Below are 21,423 nucleotides of genomic sequence, written 5' to 3'. Positions count from 1 at the left end.
CCCAGCCGTTTTGCAGGTTAGGAAAGTGAGGCCCAGGTAGATGGGATTGTCCAGCTCGAGATCACACGGCCACTTAGCAGAGGCTGGGCTCTGCAGCTCGAGTAGGGATCCACCAAAGAGTTTTCTCCCTTCCCCAACTCCCCCAACTCCCCCACCTCCTCGCTTTCCTCTAAACATAGATGCAGAATTGGTTTATGGTTTAGGCTGAGGGGGCTTCACCTAGCGCTGCGGTGTCCAGACGCTGCCTCAGCCAAGGCTGCCGGTTCTTTATTCCACCCACACTTGTCTTTACCCCGTCCCTCCTGGTATGCGCTGAGAAATTTCGCTCCGTGCAAGCAAAGAAAGACAGTGCCCTCTGAAGTCCTTTGTTAGCATTAACTCGTCAGCCTCACCGTGAGCCTTTACAGATCTGTTTCATGTTTTAATTTTTGATGTGGACTCTCAGCCCCAGACTGCCTAACAAAGCCAGAGACAGCGGGATCCATTAACAGTAAGAATCACGTGTAGCGATTCTGGGGGTTCGCCAGGTGAAGAGAGGAGCTGGGCAAGCCGACCCTGTTCCTGAAGGAGATGTGGATAAAAACCCAAACAGAACGTATAGCAATGCTGTAGACGCCAGAGATGGTGCTGAGAGGAAGGGAGGTGGAAATGTGCAGCTAGCACACATCTGTCTTTTAGAAACCTGTTTCTGTAGCCTGTGGCAAGGTGCGGAGGAAGCCCAGCAGAGCAACCTCAAGGACACCTCCTAGAAGCGCCTTGTCCTTGTGCGCTCAAAGTAAGCCCGTTGCTTTGGAAGACCAAATGGGAATGTCCTCCTCTGGGGAAATGTTCTGTTTAAATGAAGAAATAACACTTCTCACTGAGAAGTCTTTCTTACTTCGGTCCCTTAGCACATCTACGTGGCACTTTACCTAGATGATCCTGCCGACAAGTAAAACACGTGCCCAGCTCCGTTGGTTGGCTGGCGGTTTTGTCACAGGAAGCCACTGAGTTGGGAACAGGCGGTCTGTTTCTCTTGCATCTTCCCCACCTGGAAACAGCAGTGTCCTTCACCATGGGGACAGCAGCATCTGTTCCTCCTTGCCCAGGACTCTGCTAAGCAGGCAGGGGGTCCTTGTCATCCACGGATGCCATTTTCCTGGTCTTTTCTCCCTAATGTTGCCATCTCAGGGCTTCAAGGAAAGAGATGGGGAAAAAGTCGTAGCTTTGGGAGATCTTGAATTGTGTTCAGTGACCGTTGGCTTCATCTGCCTCAGGGAGATAAGCAACAGGAGGCAGGGGAAAGAAATTAGCTTCTGGAGGGTGTAAAAGTGGAAAACATTTTCCTGCTGAGAGACAGAGGAACTAAACTTGCATTTGGGGGAAAATGTGTGTGTGCTTTCAGTGACCTCCTCCTACAAACCACACTGGTTTGCTTGAACCAATGTCTGACAAGCTTTCAGGCCTGTGGGCCCTTTCTAATGTTTATTTCACAGCTGAAAGGGATTTGCAAGTTACCTTATTTCTGACCACAGCAACTCAAACTGTTATTACCGCAGCACCTCTCAGCCAACCCTAAAGGTAATCCTTATCACTCTGCTCCCAGGATGAGAAGGTGAGCAAGTGTGGATGTGTAGAGGAAGAACTCTCTAGACAGGCCTGTGATCCAACCGGACAACCATACACATAGTCGATGTCTGAGTCATAAACAGGTCAGGAAATGCTATGGTTCTGTGTTGTACAGTGACCACCGCCCGACTCAAGATGTTAGCCCATTCCCATAGGCCCCCGGGAGCTGGTCTTCGCCTCTGCCTTGTGACACCAAACCAAGGTCTCATTTTTAATGCTATTAAGAAGCTGAGCCCAAGGCTTTGGCCTTGTTATCTCCCTTAACAACGTTATTTTGTTAGGCTGCAAAATAAGCAGCATGGGGTTAAATGTATTAGCTGCCTTCAAACCTAATTTATCTTCATTCCTTCCTAATTTACACTCGGGCTGAATTAATGAGAATGATTTAATTAACACAGTGCGACCCTGGTACCAGGGACAGGACAGCTCGGGATTAGACCAAACAGTGGGCTAAGCAGCTGCCATCCTGCCTCCTGTGGTTTCCCCAAGCCCCACCCGAATTTCAGACATGTTCCCTGCCAGTCTTCCAAGTGTCTTCTTTGTTCTTTGATCCACTTCCTGAATCTGTGTGAGGAAAATGGCACTGCTTTCCTTCCTCACGTTATTTCTAAGAGGGCTTCATGGCTGTGGTCTGTCGAATCAGTGTGGCAGAGGGGCCCAGTGCTCACCAGAGATTTATGCTCTTCCTCCCCCAGTGTCAAGTTTGTGCTGGAAAATGGACACTGAGCCATGGACAGAAGCCCCTGGCTGTGCTTGTCCTGGGATCAACACCTGTGGAAGGAGAGGGAGGGAAGGAAGCAGAATGGGCAAAGGGAGTTTAGCTGGGATCCGGTCTCAGCTGAGACCTTGGGTGGCCCATGGTGAGCCCTGGAGTGGAAATGACCCTGCAGAGTTGTCCCCAGTAGAAGCGAGAAGGCCGGGTTCTATATGGCTGCGTCAACCGGTTGCTGAGTACATCACTCAGCGAAGGGACCAGGGCTTGGTCAAGGCAGCACTCTTCCACAGAGGTCTCAGTTCTGAAGAGGGCAGGTGGCTGAGTGCCTTCTGCTGCCAGCACCCCCAGCAGCTGGGGGAAGAAGTCCTTGAAGGACTTGAGGAAGGAATTGAGGGACTCGGCGCAGTACCCACGTCAACACTTTCCCTTGACAGAGATACAAACCTAGAGAAATGAGACCTCAGCTCCTACCAGCAAGCCTCTTACTTTCAAAAAGGGGAGTTTTTTTTTTTTTTTTAAATCTGGCTATTTATTAAAAAGACAAGGAAAACTAAAGAGTCAGGTAGTCAGTACGAGAAGCTATCAACATTGTATAAGTCAGTTGTTTTTCTCTGGGAACAAACAAGAAGTCTGAACTGATAGTTTCCTAAATTTTGATTTGCTGCCTTCTGCATTTATGTCTTTTAAACTGTATTCATGTTAAATATTTGTTATGATAAACCTTGAGAATATTCCTAAAATTGTATCCAAAATTGACATGGTCATATTTAAAATTTCAGTTGGCCTCCTACATCCATTATACGTGTTACCTGTATTTTGTGAATTACATTGGACCGTAGTATTTTTAATTTCAAATTCCGTTGTTCATGGCTGATCTATACAGATACAATGGACTTTTGTATTATGATTTTTTTTTAAAGATCTAGTCATTTGAGAGAGAGTGCGCATGCCCCCATGTGAGGAGAGGGGCAGAGGGAGAGAAGCTCTAGCAGCAGCCTCCAGGCTGAGCCGGGGCTTCACCCCATGACCCTGAGATAATAACCTGAGCCAAAACCCAGAGTCAGGTCACTCAGCCGGCTGAGCCACCCAGCTCCCCTGTATTATGACTTTTAATAGAAAGTTGTGTGTGAACGTGAATTTGTGTCCTTGGAGGGCTGAGCCAGCCAACCTGTTGAACTCTATTCAGAGTTGTTACAGCGGGAAAATGGACTCTTCATTTGAGACACTGTCCATCACCTCGCAGGGCCCCAGGTGACATTGCAGGGGGTAGACGGTTTAGTGACGGCCCCCAGGACCGCCGAGGGATACATCTGAGTCACTTCTCCTTGGTGTTAGTCTGTAAAGTCTGGTCGTTAGTGACTAGAGCAACCAGGGCTATGTGTGGTTTTTCTACTCCGGTACCCTTCAGCACAGTGATCTTCCCAGTGATAGATTTAAGGGTCAGAATTTTAAAGCAGCATTTCTTATTTTTTCTCTGATTATAAAAGCAATACGCGGTAGAAATTTGGGGGCGGGGGAACAGAAAAGTACAAGAAAATTAACTGTAAACCCGCCATTTGGAGGTAATGACATTTAGCATTTCAGTTCCAGTCTTTCTAGATCCACATAGTATCTGATTTTTAGCAGTCAAATGGTTAAGGGCAGTAGAATCAATCTGGAATTTCCGCTTCTACACGCACTAGCTGGGTGTTGGAGGGGCAAGCATTGTAGCATCTTGGTGCCTTAATTTCCCAGATCGCCTAGTGAGGTCAGATGAGCACCTGGCTCGGAGCATTGTTTTGCTGATTAAATAAACTAGCATATGTAAAGCACACAGAACAGTGCCCAGCTTGTGGTGAGTGCTGCCTAGGACCTGCCTTTCTGATTCCTTCCTAAGCTGTTTAAGGAGAATGGTATTCCTACGACCCTATAGCTCTGTGCTCTTAACCCTCCTAAATGAAAGTGCCTTGAATCTGTATCAAAGTTCCTATTTCTACATTTGCCCAGTGGCAATGGCTTACGGGACACTTCCTGACTTGAACGAAATTACAGACTCTGTTTGCAGTCTGTGTTTGAGGCTCTGCTCCTCTTGCACACCCAGGAACCTGACAGCACGTGCAATGAAAGCTCAGATTCATGGGATTTGCCTTTGTGCCTCCTTCCATCTCTTATTGATACCGTCTTCATGTTTTCTACTGGGGCTGTCGGTCTTCAGTTGATGATGGAGAAATTATTCTTTACTCTCCACTACCTTAAGAAGCTAAGCTGCTGCAAAGGGACAAGTATTGAAGAAGCCACACATTTTAAAAAGAAGCAGCTAGCTATATTTAGAAGGTAGCCTGGCCCACACAGAGCGTGGATAGAATATAGGCTCCTACTTTTTCCTGCCCTGAAAATTTGTGGGGTGTACTTGGTAAACGCACTCTCTCATATATATCAGAATCACACTAGGCTCTGTGGGGTGTGGCTTTTTACAACTCAGGGGCATCTTAAATTATTCCCCACCCCCCTATTTTCCATAATCTTTGAGTGCCCCAAGGCTCCTGGATCTAAACTCTTAATTTGTTCTAAGTAATTACATTAAAGAATTGACCGTTGTTCCAAGCAGTGAAAATGAGGGTTTTGTTTGGCCTATATGCCTTGCTTCCAGGGCAAAATGCCAAGTCCCTGAGCATGCCTGGGCATGAAGAAGGGACCAGAAGAAGGGACCTTTGTGGTCCAAGAGCTTGTACCTTCAAATGAATAATAAAAGGATTTTATGGCCCTCTGTGAGCACAGACTTTACCCACTGCCTCGAGTTCAGCTGGGACAGGAGTCTGGAAGAAAAAACAACAACAAAAAACAAGCAGCTGTAAGTTAACATGACCAGTATGAAGAAAGAATGAAAACAGAGAAATGCTGTTGAGCGTGCTGTCTTAAAGTTCCCACAACTGTTTCTCATGATTTTGAAAATATAGCATGGGTGAGGGTATAAACTCACATACACACATGTACACAAATTTCCTTTAGCCTCGTGAATAATTTTGGAAAGCATTCACTATAAAATCCCAAATAAAGTCGAAAGACTTGCTATTCCCTTATTTGAGGATACCTGCAAATATTTAAATATCAGGAGGAAATGGTAACATTTAAAAAAAATCATGTACACTCAAATAGTTATCAGTTTTCACACCCACAATTATTTTCAGAAGTTAGTGGTGTCATTGAGCCGATCAGTCAGTCACCCAGCAAATACTGATTTACAGGCATCATATTAATGCTTGGTGCTGGGGATATTCTCCAGTTCCACTAGATTTTCTCAGCCCTACACTGTGATTTTACACTGTTGTAGGCTTGGCTTGCCATCAATATACTTGTATTTGCATTTCGAATGTCTCTTCGTTCCAGCTCTGAAGCCATGGAAAGAAATCACATATAGGGAAACTTGAGAGGAGTAGGGGGAAAGAACATAAACATAGGCCAAAGCAGAGCTCAATTTCGGTCACCCTTATTAGACTGCTAGTCTGGAAGAGAACCACGAGAATGCAGACCGCCTGGGTTGTGAAATGGTCTTCTTCAATTGCCATTTTTCACCCAAGGATTATAAATAAAGCCATTATTGCCTCATTAAAAACTGGCCTGTTAAAAATGATAAAGTGGCTCCTAATGGCATTCGCCAAGAAAGGAAACGGCAAACCTTATAGGCAGAAGCAGGGGGTGAGTGTCAACGTTGCACCCTCCTTGCTCTTAACAAAGACTTCTCTTTTCAGGAGATTATGAGTTTTGCCACAGTAGGAGGAAACATCCCAGAGTTCCCCAAAACTGCACGTCAATTTCTTCTATGTCTTTTCCGGGTCACTTATGATGCCAAAAATGAGCAGGAACGCCAAATTGAGCTCTAATTTTTCAGACAGTGGTTTCAGCAAGTTGAAACCTTGATCAGTTTCAAAGAACGCATTTTCTCTGTTGCACTTGTGTATTTTTAAAAATCCCATGCATGACTTTGCATGATTTCAAAAATTTTTAAAGTTTGTCGAGTATCAAGTTTTCATATATGTCCTGCTACAGACAAAAGGTTTTGTTTTGTTTTATTTCCCTGCTGGTTTCCTAAGGAATGAAATTGCTGCCCCCAACAAAGCCAGGAGTGAGACACTGTAGCACAGAACACAGATGCATTGCCCTGCAGACCACAGTGCAGAATTTGGGTAAAGCAACAGTGCCCTCTTCTGGCTACAATAAAGAACTAATTACAGAAGAGTGACAAAATTTAAGGTGAATAAATCCTCGAGGTCTGTATGCATAGTCACTATACAGATAACGCCATTGTATTGTGTTATGCCAAGAGGGTGAGTCTTGTGTTAAGAGTTATCATCACAGGGGCGCCTGGGTGGCACAGCGGTTAAGCGTCTGCCTTCGGCTCAGGGCGTGATCCTGGAGTTCTGGGATCGAGCCCCACATCAGGCTCTTCCGCTAAGAGCCTGCTTCTTCCTCTCCCACTCCCCCTGCTTGTGTTCCCTCTCTCGCTGGCTGTCTCTCTCTGTCGAATAAATAAATAAAATCTTTTAAAAAAAAAAAAAAAGAGTTATCATCACAATAATAATAATAAATAAAGAAGGTGGGAGGAAACTTTTGGAAGTGATGGATATGTTGATGGGCTAGGTGTGGTGATGATTCCACCGATCTATACTTATCCCCAGACTGACCAAGTTGTATGCATGAAATCCGTACAGTTTTTTGTATTGTCAACCACACTTCAATAGAGTGGCGTTTTTTTTAAGTAAAAAGGTTTGTTTTTTTTTAAAAGGCCCAACATATTGAAAAAGAAAAAGTGAACACGGTGTGGAAACTCCTTGTGGAAACTTTAGAGCAGCTAGCTACATAGCCATAAAGGTTATGCCTCAAATGAGCAATGCCAAGTGTAATAATGCAAGGTCTGGCCAGTCCACAACAATGCAATGTGACTTCTGTGCCCTACAGACTGGCCAGCCGAGGGCACCACTGAGCCATCTGTCTCCTCAGCGTGGGCTGGGCAATGCATACAATACTAACAGAAGTTGTCCTCAGGGGCGCCTGGGTGGCACAGCGGCAAGGCTCAGGGCGTGATCCCGGCGTTATGGGATCGAGCCCCACATCAGGCTCCTCCACTATGAGCCTGCTTCTTCCTCTCCCACTCCCCCTGCTATGTTCCCTCTCTCACTGACTGTCTCTGTCAAATAAATAAATAAAATCTTTAAAAAAAAAAAAAAAGAAGAAGTTGTTCTCAAAGCTGCTGGACAGGGACGCATGTGTCCACTGGGCTGGTCTTGGAGCTAATAAGAATGACTAGAAACCCTCACGTGTATTTAGTCTTATTGGATGCTAAGCACTATATACCCATCTCGTCTAATCCCCATGGCAACACTAGAAGTCTGAAGATCTCATGGTTGAAGCCAGAACCCAAAGTGGTTTTTACCCAACCAGAGTCGAGTTCCTAACCACTGACCTACACTGCCTCCTCTGTTTTCCTGATTAACTAGGGTCTCTGCTTTTCTGTCCCTTGGAATGCCAGCCTCAGACACCTGGCACGTATGCAGTAAACTTTACAAGAAAAGAAGAAATGAATTGCTCAGTTTGTATGGCTTTGTGTTGACAGGTCTGATAAAGGTTTGACAAATGAGAAGCTGAAATCAACTGATTAAAATTAAGTGTTTTTTTAAATCAATTTTTACCCTTTAACCATAGTTGATTAAATGTCTCCCTAGATCATTCTTTCGTTCTGGTACACTATACCCACTAGAGTTTGGTACATCAACTCACAAGCAAAATAATGTCCTAATCACGTTTTCTCTATTAACTTTAGTTCAGACATCGTTTCTTAAGTATGAAATAAAGCACTTTTTCCCCAGCAATGATGAAGCTCCAAATATTGACATTCTCATCTTTTACTCGCTGCAGTGTCTACAGTCCGAGTGTCTGAGGGAGCTCCAAGTGTCCTCCTGGAAGGATTTGGGGAGAAAGTGCAATGGAAAATAAGGGAAGCATTTCGTCTCTTGGTTGTATCCAGCAACTGTGACGTTATGGTTAAAAACCCAGGATACACGGATTATGCTAAAGTTTGAAATCTTCATATAGCACGACGGTTCACAGAAGGGAGGGATGTTGTCCGTGAGCAGGCGTGGAGTCTCCTTGAGCATGGGATGGTGGTTTTCAGCCCTTCAAGAGGCCAAACAAAATAAAACCTCGACTGTATGGAAGCCAACTCACTAGAATGATAAATAAAACATTTTTCCTATACTGAACTTTTAGAGGAAAGATACTAAACACAAGGAAAGAAGTCCCTGTTGGAGCTTTCTTTTAAAAGTAAACAATATTGGGGCACCTGGGTGGCTCAGTCCGTTAAGTGTCTGCCTTCAGCTCAGGTCATGATCTCAGGGTCCTGGGATCAAGCCCCATATCGGGCTCTCTGCTCAGCGGGGAGCCTGCTTCTCCCTCTCCCTTTGCCTGCTGCTCCCCTTGCTTGCGTGCTCACTCTCTCTCTCTCAAATAAATAAAATCTTAAAAAAAAGTAAATGATATCTACCTAAACAACAAATCAATAAGTAATATCTCAAATTTTTAAAGAAGCAGTACTGTAGGGGTGATACTGACAGACATAGGGTACAGCAGTGGCCCCACAGGACTGGCTCTACGCCGCAGGCACACTGGAAGGGCTTACAGAACTTGGGACAGCTGCTCTTCCTCTCATCCTTCTGTGCTGTTTGTGTATCCACCTGTATTTACTACTTCAATTAATATTAGGAATATTTTAAAGTCAATAACAATAATAAAAGAAAAATATTTTGAAGAGACACCCATGTAGGATCTCACAGTGGGGCAGAAGTCCCAGCAAAGAGGGGCTCCACTGGCTCCTTGGCTCAGGGCCTCCCAAGTCTGAAGTCTGGGTTCGGCCAACCTGGGGTCTTCCCTAGAGGCTCTGTGGAAGATTCCACTTGCAAACTCATTTCAGGTTGTTGACAGAGTTCAGTTCCCTGAGGTTGGAGCACGGTGATCCCCATTTCCTTGACACCTGACCCCCTTCATCTTCAAGCCAACGATGGTACCTGGGCCCCCTCTCATGCTTGGCATCTCCAACTTTGCCTTTTGCTGCATCTGTCTGATTTCCTCTTCTGGCTTCTTTTCTGCTTTTAAGGGCTCATGTGATTACTTTAGGCCTACCTGGATAATACGGGATAATCCCCCTATCTTAAGGCCATCTGTGTAGTGACCTTGATTTTATCGGCAACATCCCTTTTTCCAATTAATATGGCCGTGGGTATGACATCAGAGGGCAGAGATAATGAGGGCCAAAATTCTGCATGCCGTGCACGCTCAAATAGGAAGATAAAATCCAGTTCTTGGAAATGGATCGAAAGGACAATAATTATGTTCTTCCTTGAAGACAGATTCAAGTGGAGAGAAGTTACAGCCCTATTTCAGCGGACAGGCTACTGTCACTCGTCAGCTAGTATTGTCCTGTATTTTGTAGGTAGGGGACACAATCTGAGTATTATAAGACCTGGTCAGAGGAACAGGACTGACTGAGCTCCAGTCCCAGCTCTGTGCGTTGTTAAAAACAAGACAACGGGTCCAGAAGGAAGTTGCTTGTGCTAAACCCCGTGTCACCAAACCAAGACTTCAGTCCTTCGAGTTTCAACTCTCCCAGTAATGGAATCTGAAACCAGCCCGCCAGGACCCTCCTGACGAGCGCTAGTTAGGTCCTCGGCCTGACAGACCCCTGCTGTCCTCTAAAGGAAAATAACTTTGCAATAACCGGCCTGCTTTGTGCTTAGTATAATTTCCTTGTTCCTGCTCCCTTCTGTCTATAAAAGTTTTTCGTTTTTTGTTCAGCATCTTAGAGCTGGCGTTTTCCTATCGGCTGGATTGGAAGCTGCCCAATTTCGATCAACTTGTGCTCAAATAAACTCTTGAGATTTTTAATATGCCTCAGTTTATCTGTTAACAGTCAGTTGAGCAGGTCAGTCCCCCTCTCGAGGCCTTGGTTTTCTAATTTGTAAAAGGAAGGAATTGAACCAGATAGTTTCTTTCCCCCCAAAATGTTATTGTTAATACAATATAGGATCCACATAAAAATGACTTCATTCCTTAAAGTGATATAATGGTTTGGGCCATTTTGAATGATCTTCATAAAGCAAGGCAAGATTCTCAGTCATCAGATAGCATGACCGTTCATAGAGAACTGCAGTTTTTAGAGTGTTTTATGCTTTATGAATCCTCAAAGGTCCTTGGCAAGCTAAATATTAGAGTTCTTGGACCTCATTTTCCTGATGAGAAACAGAGAATAAAGAACTTGCCTGGGGTCACGTAGTTGCTAGCTGGTGGTGGTGCGGTCTGAACGCAGGTTCTGCCGGCCTCCATTAGACGGTTAGACTGTCTCCGTCTTTTCACCACCACGTGGCCAGCCCCTAGTCCAGAACTCAGTAGTAATACAATAGATATTTGTGGAAAGAACAAATGAATGGTTTAACAAATGAATGAGTGACTCTTTCAACTGTATCACAAAGAAATATCCAAAATACACTCACAGCCCTGTACTTGCTAAGGCAAGAAAGTCCAACAAAACATTTAAAATAGATTTTCAACTTGGGCTAAACCCAGATGATTGCCTTACCTTCTCTGGAAAACCCCATTTCTACAATAGTTTGCATAATCGGAGTTTCACTGGATACCTTAAGAAATAGGACCACATTCAGGGCGACGAACTGGAAGAAAATTCCCCCAAACCTCCAAGCAGGAACCATCATTGGCATAGGATGAATGCGTCTTTGCAATAACTTGGGTCTCCTTGGAAGCATGGACCATTCCCATTGTGAACTAACCAGCCCCGCTGTGCTTTTCCTTTAGAGATAAGAAGTGCTAAATCGGGGCGCCTGGGTGGCTCAGTCGTTGTGTCTGCCTTCGGCTCAGGTCATGACCCCAGGGTCCTGGAATCGAGCCCCACATCAGGCTCCCTGCTCAGCAGGAAACCTGCTTCCCCCTCTCCCACTCCCCCTGCTTATATTCCTTCTCACGCTCTCCCTCTCTCTCTGTCAGAGAAATAAATAAAAAAATAAAAAATAATAAAAAAAAAAAGAAGTGCTAAATCACCCAAACAGGAAGTCACCCAAAGGTGAGGTCTTTTATTTCTGCTCCTTGGTGATTAATGGGTCTGTATTCTCTGGTGCTAGAAACGATAAGACTTGGGTAATGGAAAACCGGAGCACATCTCCCCCGTGGGAGAGCTTCTCAGCAAGTAGTGGGTTGTTGACCCGAATGTGCTGGAATCTTCCTGCAGGGCCTGTGGTTTGGTAGGTAGTCTCTTCACCAGCTCTGTGTGACATTACTCTCATGCCACACAGACTCGGAATTCCCTAAAAGTCTAACCCTAAATTATTTTGCTTGGTTTGATACTTAACTCTGGAGTAAGGAGTCCCCAGAGAAATTAAACTAATGCTCTCTTTTATGTCTGTAGGTAATACGTATACAGGGAGCCTCTATAAACAATAATTAATGTCCATTTATAATCACACCATGGCTTGCAGAGCGGGTTGAATTCTCTCAGTCATCCTGTGTGGTAGATACTATCATTATCCCCATTTTGTTGATGAGGAAACAGGAGCAACAACACGATTTAACTTGTCCAAGAGTCCACAGGTTGTAAATAGCAAACTCCGGACCCCAGACTTTGCTATTCAGAACCTGTGTTCCTCCTGGTCTACGGGCCTACTGATGAGCAAATCTAATCGTGCGGGAAGCAAGCACCTCCTGAATACAGGGTAGCTTTAGGCCTTCGTGTCTTTTCTCAATCCGTGGCTGCTAAAACTGCAGCCGCTCTCATGCTTGGGGACATTCTGCAAAGATTTTTATATTGAAAAAGGGCTTTATACTTGGGTAATAATTATGACTCTTAGGACACAAACTTAAAAATGTAGGAAATGTAATTTTATTTTTCTAGAGCAGAACTTCATTTTTATTATAAGCTTCTAATCTGCTTGTTTGGTGGAGAACTCTTCAGAGTCGTTTAAGTGATTCCCTCCCTCACCCCTCTCCACTTTTCCCCAGGGCTTCCGTCTAAGTTCCAAAGTGCTTTTGAGGAGCCAAAAGGTCAAGGATGGAGCGCACCTGTCCTCCCCACCATCTGCCCACAGCAGCACCCCTACGACAACCATCGCCCCTTCTGGTCATCACCAGGTAGTTACCAATGAACTTGTGGGCCCCTCTCAGTTACCCTGCATCATTTTGCTGCCCCAGTCCTTGCTGGAAACTCTGTGAGGTTGTCTGAGACCCTTTCTGCCTCAACACACCACACAGCCTCCTCCCTCTAGGGTCTTGCCACAGTCCCAGGCCCATTCCATGAGGAGGAAGGGGAAGAATCTCCTTCTCAGGGAACTACCCACAGCTACACCAGTGACACAGTGTCCCTTTTATAGCATTCATTTTTAATGTCCACTTTGCCTTCCAGACCTGGAATTTACAGACAATATAATCTACCAAGTAGAACTTCAAAAAACTCACTAAAATCCCTTCACTGTAATATAAAGGAGAAACAAATGGACAATTGTAATAAAATCATATGCCCTTAAATACGTAAATGCCCTAACGTGACCACACTAAAGGACATGATAAAGGAGTCAGTCACACGCGAACGCAGAATCATTGTGAGCTCATATCTCCAAATGTAAACTGAAACCGGAGCACCTGGGTGGCTCAGTCGGTTAGGCGTCCGTCTTAGGCTCAGGTCATGGTCCCCGTTCCCAGACTTCTGTGGAGACGGAATTATTTCTGTTAAAATTGGTGGGATTAGATGCAGTGCTGACTGGAGAGGTGTGAGAAGGCACAACACGCCCAAATCCAACCATGAACATTTACTGAGCTCCCACCTTCTGTCTGGTTCCAGAGGCCAGCAGGACACCTTCGGGGAACACAGAGACTCGTAGGGTGTGCTCTAGTCCCAGTCTGAATCAGCATAAGGCCACCTCGTGCCGGACATCTCAATTTCCTATGCAACAAAAGATGGAGATATCCCGTAGACACCAGCCTGGGAGGCTGCAGGAAAAGACGGTGAGCCCTCCCCGCTCCCTCCTGGTGAAGCTGCCTTTGCTCCCTTTGCCCCACCCGGGCATCTGCTTGTGGACCCGGCACCACTTCACACCGGTGGCCGGAACGAGTACTGAGGAGCCGATCATCTCTGGAATCTAGTCCATCTCAAACACTGCTCCCCAGGACCCAGCAGGTGTCTTATACTTTCTACTGAAACTCTTGGCATGAATAATCCTCACGCCAGTGCTTCTCAGACTTTAGTGAGCAACCAGGTTCCTTGGGGATCTTGTTCAACTATAGATTCTTATTCAGAAGGTCTGGGCCAGGAACAGAGATGGTGCCATTCTAACCAGCTCTCTGGCCTGCAGGCACACCCGAGCAGCAAGGTCTTACAAGATACGGTGTCACGGCGGCTGTTGTAGACACGGGATCTCACAAAGACAGCCCCACGAGTGAGATGAACGGCTCTTCAGTCCGGTGAGACTGCGGGTCCTTGGAGACGAGGTGAGCTTTCATTCCTTGGTTAAGAGGATCTGACATGTAAGTACATATATTGCATAGAATGTAAGAGAGAGACTGCCGATGGAGGTCAGGGAAGGCTCCCAGAAGGAGGTGATTTCTGAGCTGGGCGGTTAAAGACAGAAGCTCAGTGGATGGAGAGGAAGAGCAGGCACAGAGGGCTGAGTCCCCACACAGCACACACAGCTACACTGAAGGGTTAAACTGGAGAACGTGTGTTGTGATGTGTTTTCTTGTCCTCACACATGTATTTTAGAGCACTCTGGGCACTGGGTTCCAGTCAGCTAGGGAAGAGGTCGGCAGGACCAGGGAGATAGCTCTGATGTCACAGACAGTGAGGGCCTGGACTACACTGAAGAAAGCAGAGAAGCAGGACCCCCACAGCGCGCAGCTGCGGTCCCTGGTGTGTTTGTGGGGCCGTCTGGGGAAGCAAGAAGACAGTGAGTGTGGCTGTGCAGATGCCGAGGCTGGGCCGGGAGGGGGGTTACAAGGACAGGACTCGCACACCGGCAAGCTGAAGCTGGTGCCCGACTGAGAGGATGGACCTTGATCCCACGTGCACGTGGGAGCAAGGGCGGGGGATGAGTCCTCCCAGGGAGGACAGAGGTGTGGTGAGGCCCCCGGGGCGGGGAGCCTCCCTAAGGGGTTCTTTGGCTCTGGGTGGCCTTTTCCATCAGCAGCAGCACTGACAACACTCATTAAGATAAGGGGATGACTGTTTCTGCCAGGCACTAAGACAGGCTGTGACAATATCAAGCTTTCAAGAATGTTCTCACCAATATTCAGATAAGAACCGACATACTGTTAAAGTGTTGAACTTTTTTTTAACGTTGAATAGAGTCTTAGACTATTGACCATTGATCTCTTAGAGTCTACAAAACCCTGTGTTTGTTATTGTGTGGCAAAGCCAGTTAGGACTAGTCAGCAATCAGTCTTTATGCTAATTCACACAATTCTGTACTGCACTATTATTAAATGCGAATGACTTGAAGTGATGAAAAAAATCAGAGTTCACTATTTTTAAGGTAACCAAATCTCCTTTTCACTGCAAAGCCAGTTTTGGACCAATGGTTATTCTTGCTGCTTTCTGTGTTATTTTCCAGAACTTCTACCTAATAGGTTCTCCATATATATATGTATATACACACACACACAACTGGTGTTTATTTTTAAGTTGCAATTTCAATAATCATTATGTGAGTTCTGATACATAAGTTATAGTTTGGGTCTGATACATAAGTTATAGTTTGGGAGAATTTATTTTTACTATTAATAAGGGAAATTTATTCTCAGGATTGCATACTCTGAAATATAAAAAAATAAGCAACATTTGCTATGTCTTTCTTGACTCATGTAGAATAAGAAAGAGATTCCAGCAATTCGATTAAATTTATTGCACCCTGATGCCCACATTTTGTCTCCTCTGGTCAAATGAATCTACACGTTCATTTTAGTTATCAAATTTATTCCACATATATTTAGTGAGCACATGTTAGTGTCCAAATTGGTCATTTAAAAACAGTAATCAGTTGAAATGGTGGCTGTCATTTGCAAAGGATACATGCCAAGTATCATTTCATTCTTGAGATTCTGTATAGAAATTTTTTTAAAAATCACCTCTGCTTACAGATAAGACAGACTCCTGGAGCCAAAAAAGGTCAGGTGACTTACCTGAGATAACACGGCTGGAAATAGCAGATTTGAGACTCCAACGGAGGTTACCTGTTCCATAAAGACAGTTGCATAAATATTCTGAAGTAAAACAGAGGTTTCTTTTTAATTGTTTAAGGGAAAAGAAAATATTTCGAGTTGACAGGAAAAGGTTATAGAACGGCTAGTTAATCAATCACTTCATGGACACTATCTGTAGAAATGAAGCCTGAACAAAGCTGGGCCCCCTCCGAGCTGGTCTCAGCAGAATGTTTGTTGCATTTAGAAGAAACACAAATCCAACTCCAAAAAAAAGCCTTGCAGCTTCACGTGAGAGATCTCTTGGAGGAGCAGCAAAGAGGGAACCGTGCTGGAGAGAACAGTAGAACATTCTAAAAATTTGCGTTTCCCCTCATCACAGTAGCTGCTTCCCTTAAAATTGTGCTTCCCCATACAAATGCTCTCAGTAGCCCCTCTCTGCCGCCTTGCTGCCCCTTTCCTGGGCACCCCACCCCTAGTGCCTTCGCGAGTTCGCATCTTTCCATGGTCACTCCGCGTCCTTTCTTTCTTTCTTTTTTTTTTTTTAAGATTTTTTATTTATTTATTCGACAGAGATAGAGACAGCCAGCGAGAGAGGGAACACAAGCAGGGGGAGTGGGAGAGGAAGAAGCAGGCTCATAGTGGAAGAGCCTGATGTGGGGCTCGATCCCAGAACGCCGGGATCACGCCCTGAGCCAAAGGCAGACGCTTAACCGCTGTGCCACCCAGGCGCCCCACTCCGCATCCTTTCTAATACAAATCAGTTTAACCTGTCAGCTGCCTCTAAGACTCTTCCACAGTTACCCCTGCTCAAGATGATGATGGAACCAGGAGTCTGCACAGAACCTGGACAGTGAGATGGGGGTGTGTGTGCATGCCCAAACTCTCGTCGTCCCTGTCACATAACCTCACAATGGACAGCCTCCAGGGGCTTCCACCTCCTTTCTACAACCACAAGGTGCTGTTACTCTGGCTTTATCTCCACTCTAGCCACACTGGCTGCCTGTTCATCCCCAACCATGCCAAGCATTCCCCAACCTCAGGACCTTTGCACTTACTGACCTACCTAGAAAATTTTTCCATAGATATCCGCATGACCAGGTCCCTCCTTTAATTGAAATCTCTGCTCAGATATCTCCTGATTAGTGAGACTGTCCTGGGAGCTCCTGGTCTAAGATAACAAGCTCCTCTCTCCCTCTCTCCATCCCTTCCCCCAGCTTATTTTTGATTCAGCACACTTACCACGACCTCATATTGTATGTTTATTTATTATTTATGTCTCCCATGAGGAAGCAAGCTCTGTGAGGGGAGGGATTTTGTCAGTGTGACTCTCTGCAGAATCCTCAACACTTAGAACATTGCATGATACCTGGTAAATGCTCAATGAATATTTGTTAGGGAGATAGCAGTTATCTTCATAGTTTTCTTAGAAGGTTAACAAATCCTTCTCTTAGAGAAGAGTGGATTTCCTTCGGAAACTTGACACTCAGTATTTGTGCAGTCACGTACGTGTCCTCCGATGACTCTTCATGTTCTGTTTGCTCCTTGGCTGCTTTTGTTACTGAGTCTGCATCACATGTTGTATGGCGTCTCCCCTCTGTTGCATATAAAGTCCAGGGTTTTCTGCCCAGTTTCCAACTCCAGCTGCTTGACCTCTTTGAATCCACTAAGCCTTTGCTCCCTCAAATCTCCAGGTCAGGTGTGCACAGACTGTGACCTAGTTGATGGCAGGTCATTAATTTCCAGAACCGTCAGCTGTCCTTGAGCCCCCAGGGCACTGGCATCCTGAAACACGAAAGACTCCAGAGCCCCTGCCTTGCCAGCATCTCTGATATCTGAGCAGCGGAGAGTGGCAGCCCCGAGGGCTTTGGAACGTGTGCCCGCCAGTAACTGGGATTCAGTGCCAGTGCCCACTAACAAACGGTGGCCTCCAGGAGGTCCCACAAGCCCCTCTCACTTTGCACTTTCCTGGGGGCACAACCGACGTCAATAGTGAAGAAGAAGCCAAGCATCCTGCACAGGAAAGAATTTGCCGCAAATGAGGTCTGGCCCTTGTGCTCAGCTTCCGGCATGGACTCCACGTCATTCGTGACAGGATACACCAGATCGTAGGGTGGGATCGGCCACAGCTGATCGTTGGAGGGGGAGAGCTGGCCCTGCCAGAAAGACCAAGCCCGTGACTTAGGTGGGGGACTTTGGCGGAGAGCAACCAGTGGACAATCACTCAGTCGTGTCAAGGTAAGGAGACCCCAAAACTTCTGCACATCAAGGCTCAGGTGAGCTTCCCCAGTGGCGAATAGCCCATGTGTGACAAAACACATCGATGCCAAGGAGTCAGAAGCGGGCGTTTGGGACCCTCGCGCACACTGCTCCTTGTGTCTCTTCCTTTGGCTGATTCTAATCTGTATTCTTTTCCTATGATTTAGCGTAACTGTGGGTATAATAGCTCTCAGCGGGTTCTGTAAGTCTTCCTTCTAGTGAATTATCAAAACTGAGGGGCGTTTGTGAACTCACTCCCACAACCTTGCTGTGGTGTCAGAAGTGAGGACAGTCTTGGGGGCTGTGCCTTCAAACCTCATAGTCTGGATGACCCTGGGGACATCCCCAGAGCAGGAGAAGACTAGGGCCTCTGGTCTAAGGTCTTCGAGTCCAACACAATATGCATTTCCTTCCTCCATTGATTGATTGATTTTTAAGATTTTATTTATTTGAGAGAGAGAGCATGAACTGGGGGGAGGGGCAGAGGGAGGGAGAAGCAGACTCCCCGCTGAGCAGGGAGCCAGACCTAGGACTCCATCTCAGGACTCTGGGATTGTGACCTAAGCCAAAGGCAGATGCTTAACGACTGAGCCATGGTAGCACCCCTCTATTTATTTATTTTAAAAGATTATTATTTATTTAGAGAAAGAGCATGTGAGAGCACAAGCGGGTATTGGGGCACAGGGAGGAGAGAATCTCAAGCAGGCTCCCCAGTGATTGCCAAACCCGACGCAGGGCTGGATCTCACAACCCTGAGATCACAACCTGAGCCGAAGTCAAGAGGATGCTTAACCAACTGCGCCAGGCGCCCCTCCTTTCTCCATTTAACTTCATCTTTTAATATTTCTTTATATTTAAATTTTTTCAGAGAGGAAACAGACTTTTAAAACAGGAGAAAAATATGTTATTGATAGTTACATAATATTTGTGTCATTAAGTCCCAAGAAACTTTAAAAATATTGAATTTCAAAATGATTTCCCAGCACAGTATTAATTTTGCAGCATAATTCAGTCACCTGTCTAAGACCTCACAATGCTCACAGCCCGCTGAGAGAAGAACACGCAGTGCCTGATTTCTCGCTGCCTGACAGACCATGGTCAAGGCTGGAGATGCATTATTAACCTTAGAACACACGAGAAAGCACAGGATAACCAGTAAGGAGCAGGTGGAGTGGCTGAGCCAGGAAGAGACAAGGGAACTTGTGTGCCTCAGGAAAATTACAGAAATGATGAAGGGGGAGCCGCAGGCAGTTCTGCCGTTGAAGGGATCATAAGGGGAAATATGAGGTCCCAGCCAGCAGGAGACAAGAAAACAAAAAGCGAGAAGGAGGGGTAAAGAAGACGCAGAAGTTCTCCGTAGATGTGAGCACAGAGAGGAGGAGGAGTGGGATATCCTAGAGAAAAGGGGGAAGCACGGGCCGCTGAAGCACAAGCCCAGCTCTCTGCTCTCCAGGAAAAACCCGGAGTTGTGCTAAATTCCTGCTCTCTTATGTTGTCAGTTGGCAAACACTTAACCCCAGGGGACTTTAGCAAAAATTAGCATTGCTTTGCTGTCAGCTGAGCATAAGCGATTTTTCCTCAGCCTAGGAAATTGCATTCGGGTGAGAATAAATGGAATTTAAGCCTTAAAAGTTTGATAAATAGCTGAGATTTAGTGTGATAGCTCTGAAGTCCATTTAGAAATAATGACCTTTACTTCGAAAGAATGGTCTTAGAAATAAAGCCCTTTTCCACCTGACAGAGGAGGAGGGGGAGTGACTAGCAACAGTCTGTCCATCATCGATGGAGTGGAGAAGCAGGTGAGGTGCCCAAAGGCAGGAGGAAATCACCACCTGAACAGAGCAAGAAGCACAGGGAGAGGAGACAAGGAAACAAAGGTCACTCGGGAAAGGAAGCAAGAGGGCCACGCACCACACGGGCCCACCCATGCCTTATGCCCCACAGCCAGCCCACACCGTGATCTTATTTCAAACCCTGCATCTAGCCCTATGTGACCAGCGGTGATTGGCCCAAGCCCATCGTAGCAACCCTGTGCACTTTACCCACCAGTGGAAGTCTAGGCCTCCCTCTTAGCCAGGACAGCTGTGTGACTCCTTTGGTGCCAATGAAATGTAAAAGGAGGCCTGCTAGGAGCTTTCTGGAAAATGTTTTGCTTTGCGGTTAGAAGAGATCAATGAGGCTGATGCCTCCTCTTTCCCTCTTCATCCTGCCTCCTCCAGCACAGAGCACGATGCCCGAAGTGGCAACAACCAACTTGCAGCTCCGAGGGACAAGACAGGGGAATCACAGTGACGCCAGCCTTGACATCATTAAAGCCCTGAACTGAGCCAGCAGCTGCCCGCTGCCAGATCTGGTGGTCGGTGAGCCACCTTCGCTCTGCCTGCCCTTCCTCGCAGCGGCCAAATGCAGCCACAGTACAAAAGTCTTAGCCTAAGAAAATGTCTTTCAATTTGGGATTATTGCCTTTATAACTGGTAAAATCATATTTTAGATTATCACTAGAGAGATCCCGCTACATTTTTTTTAAAGATTTATTTATTTATTTGAGAGAAAGAGAGAGCTCGGCGGGGGGGAGAGAATCTCAAGCAGACTCTCCCCGCTGAGCATGGGGGATGCGGGGCTCGACCTCAGGACCCCAAGATTGTGATCTGAGCCGAAATCAAGAGTCAGACGCTCAACCGACTGAGCCACCCAGGCGCCCCTCAGTTGTGTTTTAATTGTCTTAGAACTCATGGAGCCCATCAGAGAGGCCTCCGGTCCTTGGGCTCCACAAGCGTCAGTTGAGAACAGATCCAGGCCAGAGACGCAGTTACGGTGAGAGTAAGACAGACAAGGCGTTGACTAAAAGAAAAGGGTCAATTCCAGAAAGTAAGAACGTGGGGACTGGAACACGGGGACAGCCAGCATACCTCTGGCAGAGGGAGAACGGTGGCAAGAAACCCATTTCTGCTCAGCGTCCTCCCTTGACGCCAGACTGCGGCAGACCGAGCCACAGGGAGCCGTGTCTGCTGGTGCTGACGGGGGCGTCGCTCAGCCGTCCGTGCCCTCTCTGGCTCCCCTCAGGACAAGGCCAGGGCTCCAGCAGAGGCCCGTTGCGCTTGTAACAGGCACTCATTACATTCCCGTAGCATTCTGGAAGCCGAACATGAAGTGAAGTCCACAGTCCTTGACCCCAAGAGTTATCCTCTGAATGGGAATGAGAAGAGGGGAAAATCAATAGGGTGCATAGCGGTGAAAAGCGAAGCCCGTGGAAAAGCAGCCAGTGTTAGACAAACCAGTCACGTCGTCTTCTTCCTCAAGAAGCCTTTTCTCTTGCAGTTCTGAATTTTGAAACCGAGTGCTACGTAAAGGGAATCCAACACATAAAAATCCAAACCTATGAAACAAAGTGGAAGACGATCATTCACATTCTGGCTGGAGAGCTCATTTTACAAACTGCAGGGTTTCTTCATAAAAGGAGCTGTCCTGCGACCTGTACCTCAAGATGGGAATTCAGCAGAATTCTGGAGCAGTGTGTCCATGTGTCATCCTAACCCCTTTCTTTTTTTTTTTTTTTTTTTAAGATTTTATTTATTTATTTGACAGAGATAGAGACAGCCAGCGAGAGAGGGAACACAAGC

At 46.2% G+C, this 21,423-nt stretch overlaps 1 protein-coding gene across 1 annotated transcript in view; it reads left to right on the top strand.

Moving 5' to 3' along the window:
• LOC123800251 (uncharacterized) overlaps nucleotides 1-21,423 on the top strand; it is a 24,742-nt gene extending 3,319 nt beyond the window's left edge. The window contains exons 3-5 of the mRNA XM_087862451.1: nucleotides 12,359-12,487; nucleotides 13,194-13,357; nucleotides 13,705-21,423. Of these exons, the coding sequence (XP_087718577.1) occupies nucleotides 12,359-12,487; nucleotides 13,194-13,357; nucleotides 13,705-13,758 (347 nt within the window). The 3' untranslated portion in view covers nucleotides 13,759-21,423. The remainder of the gene's footprint in view (nucleotides 1-12,358; nucleotides 12,488-13,193; nucleotides 13,358-13,704) is intronic.

This window comes from Ursus americanus, chromosome 5, assembly GCF_024610735.1.
Source record: "Ursus americanus isolate L20-20 chromosome 5, mUrsAme1.1.p, whole genome shotgun sequence".
NCBI classification, from domain to species: domain Eukaryota; kingdom Metazoa; phylum Chordata; class Mammalia; order Carnivora; family Ursidae; genus Ursus; species Ursus americanus.
Note: the sequence above shows the minus strand (reverse complement) of the source record. Positions and strands in the feature narration are given on the sequence as shown.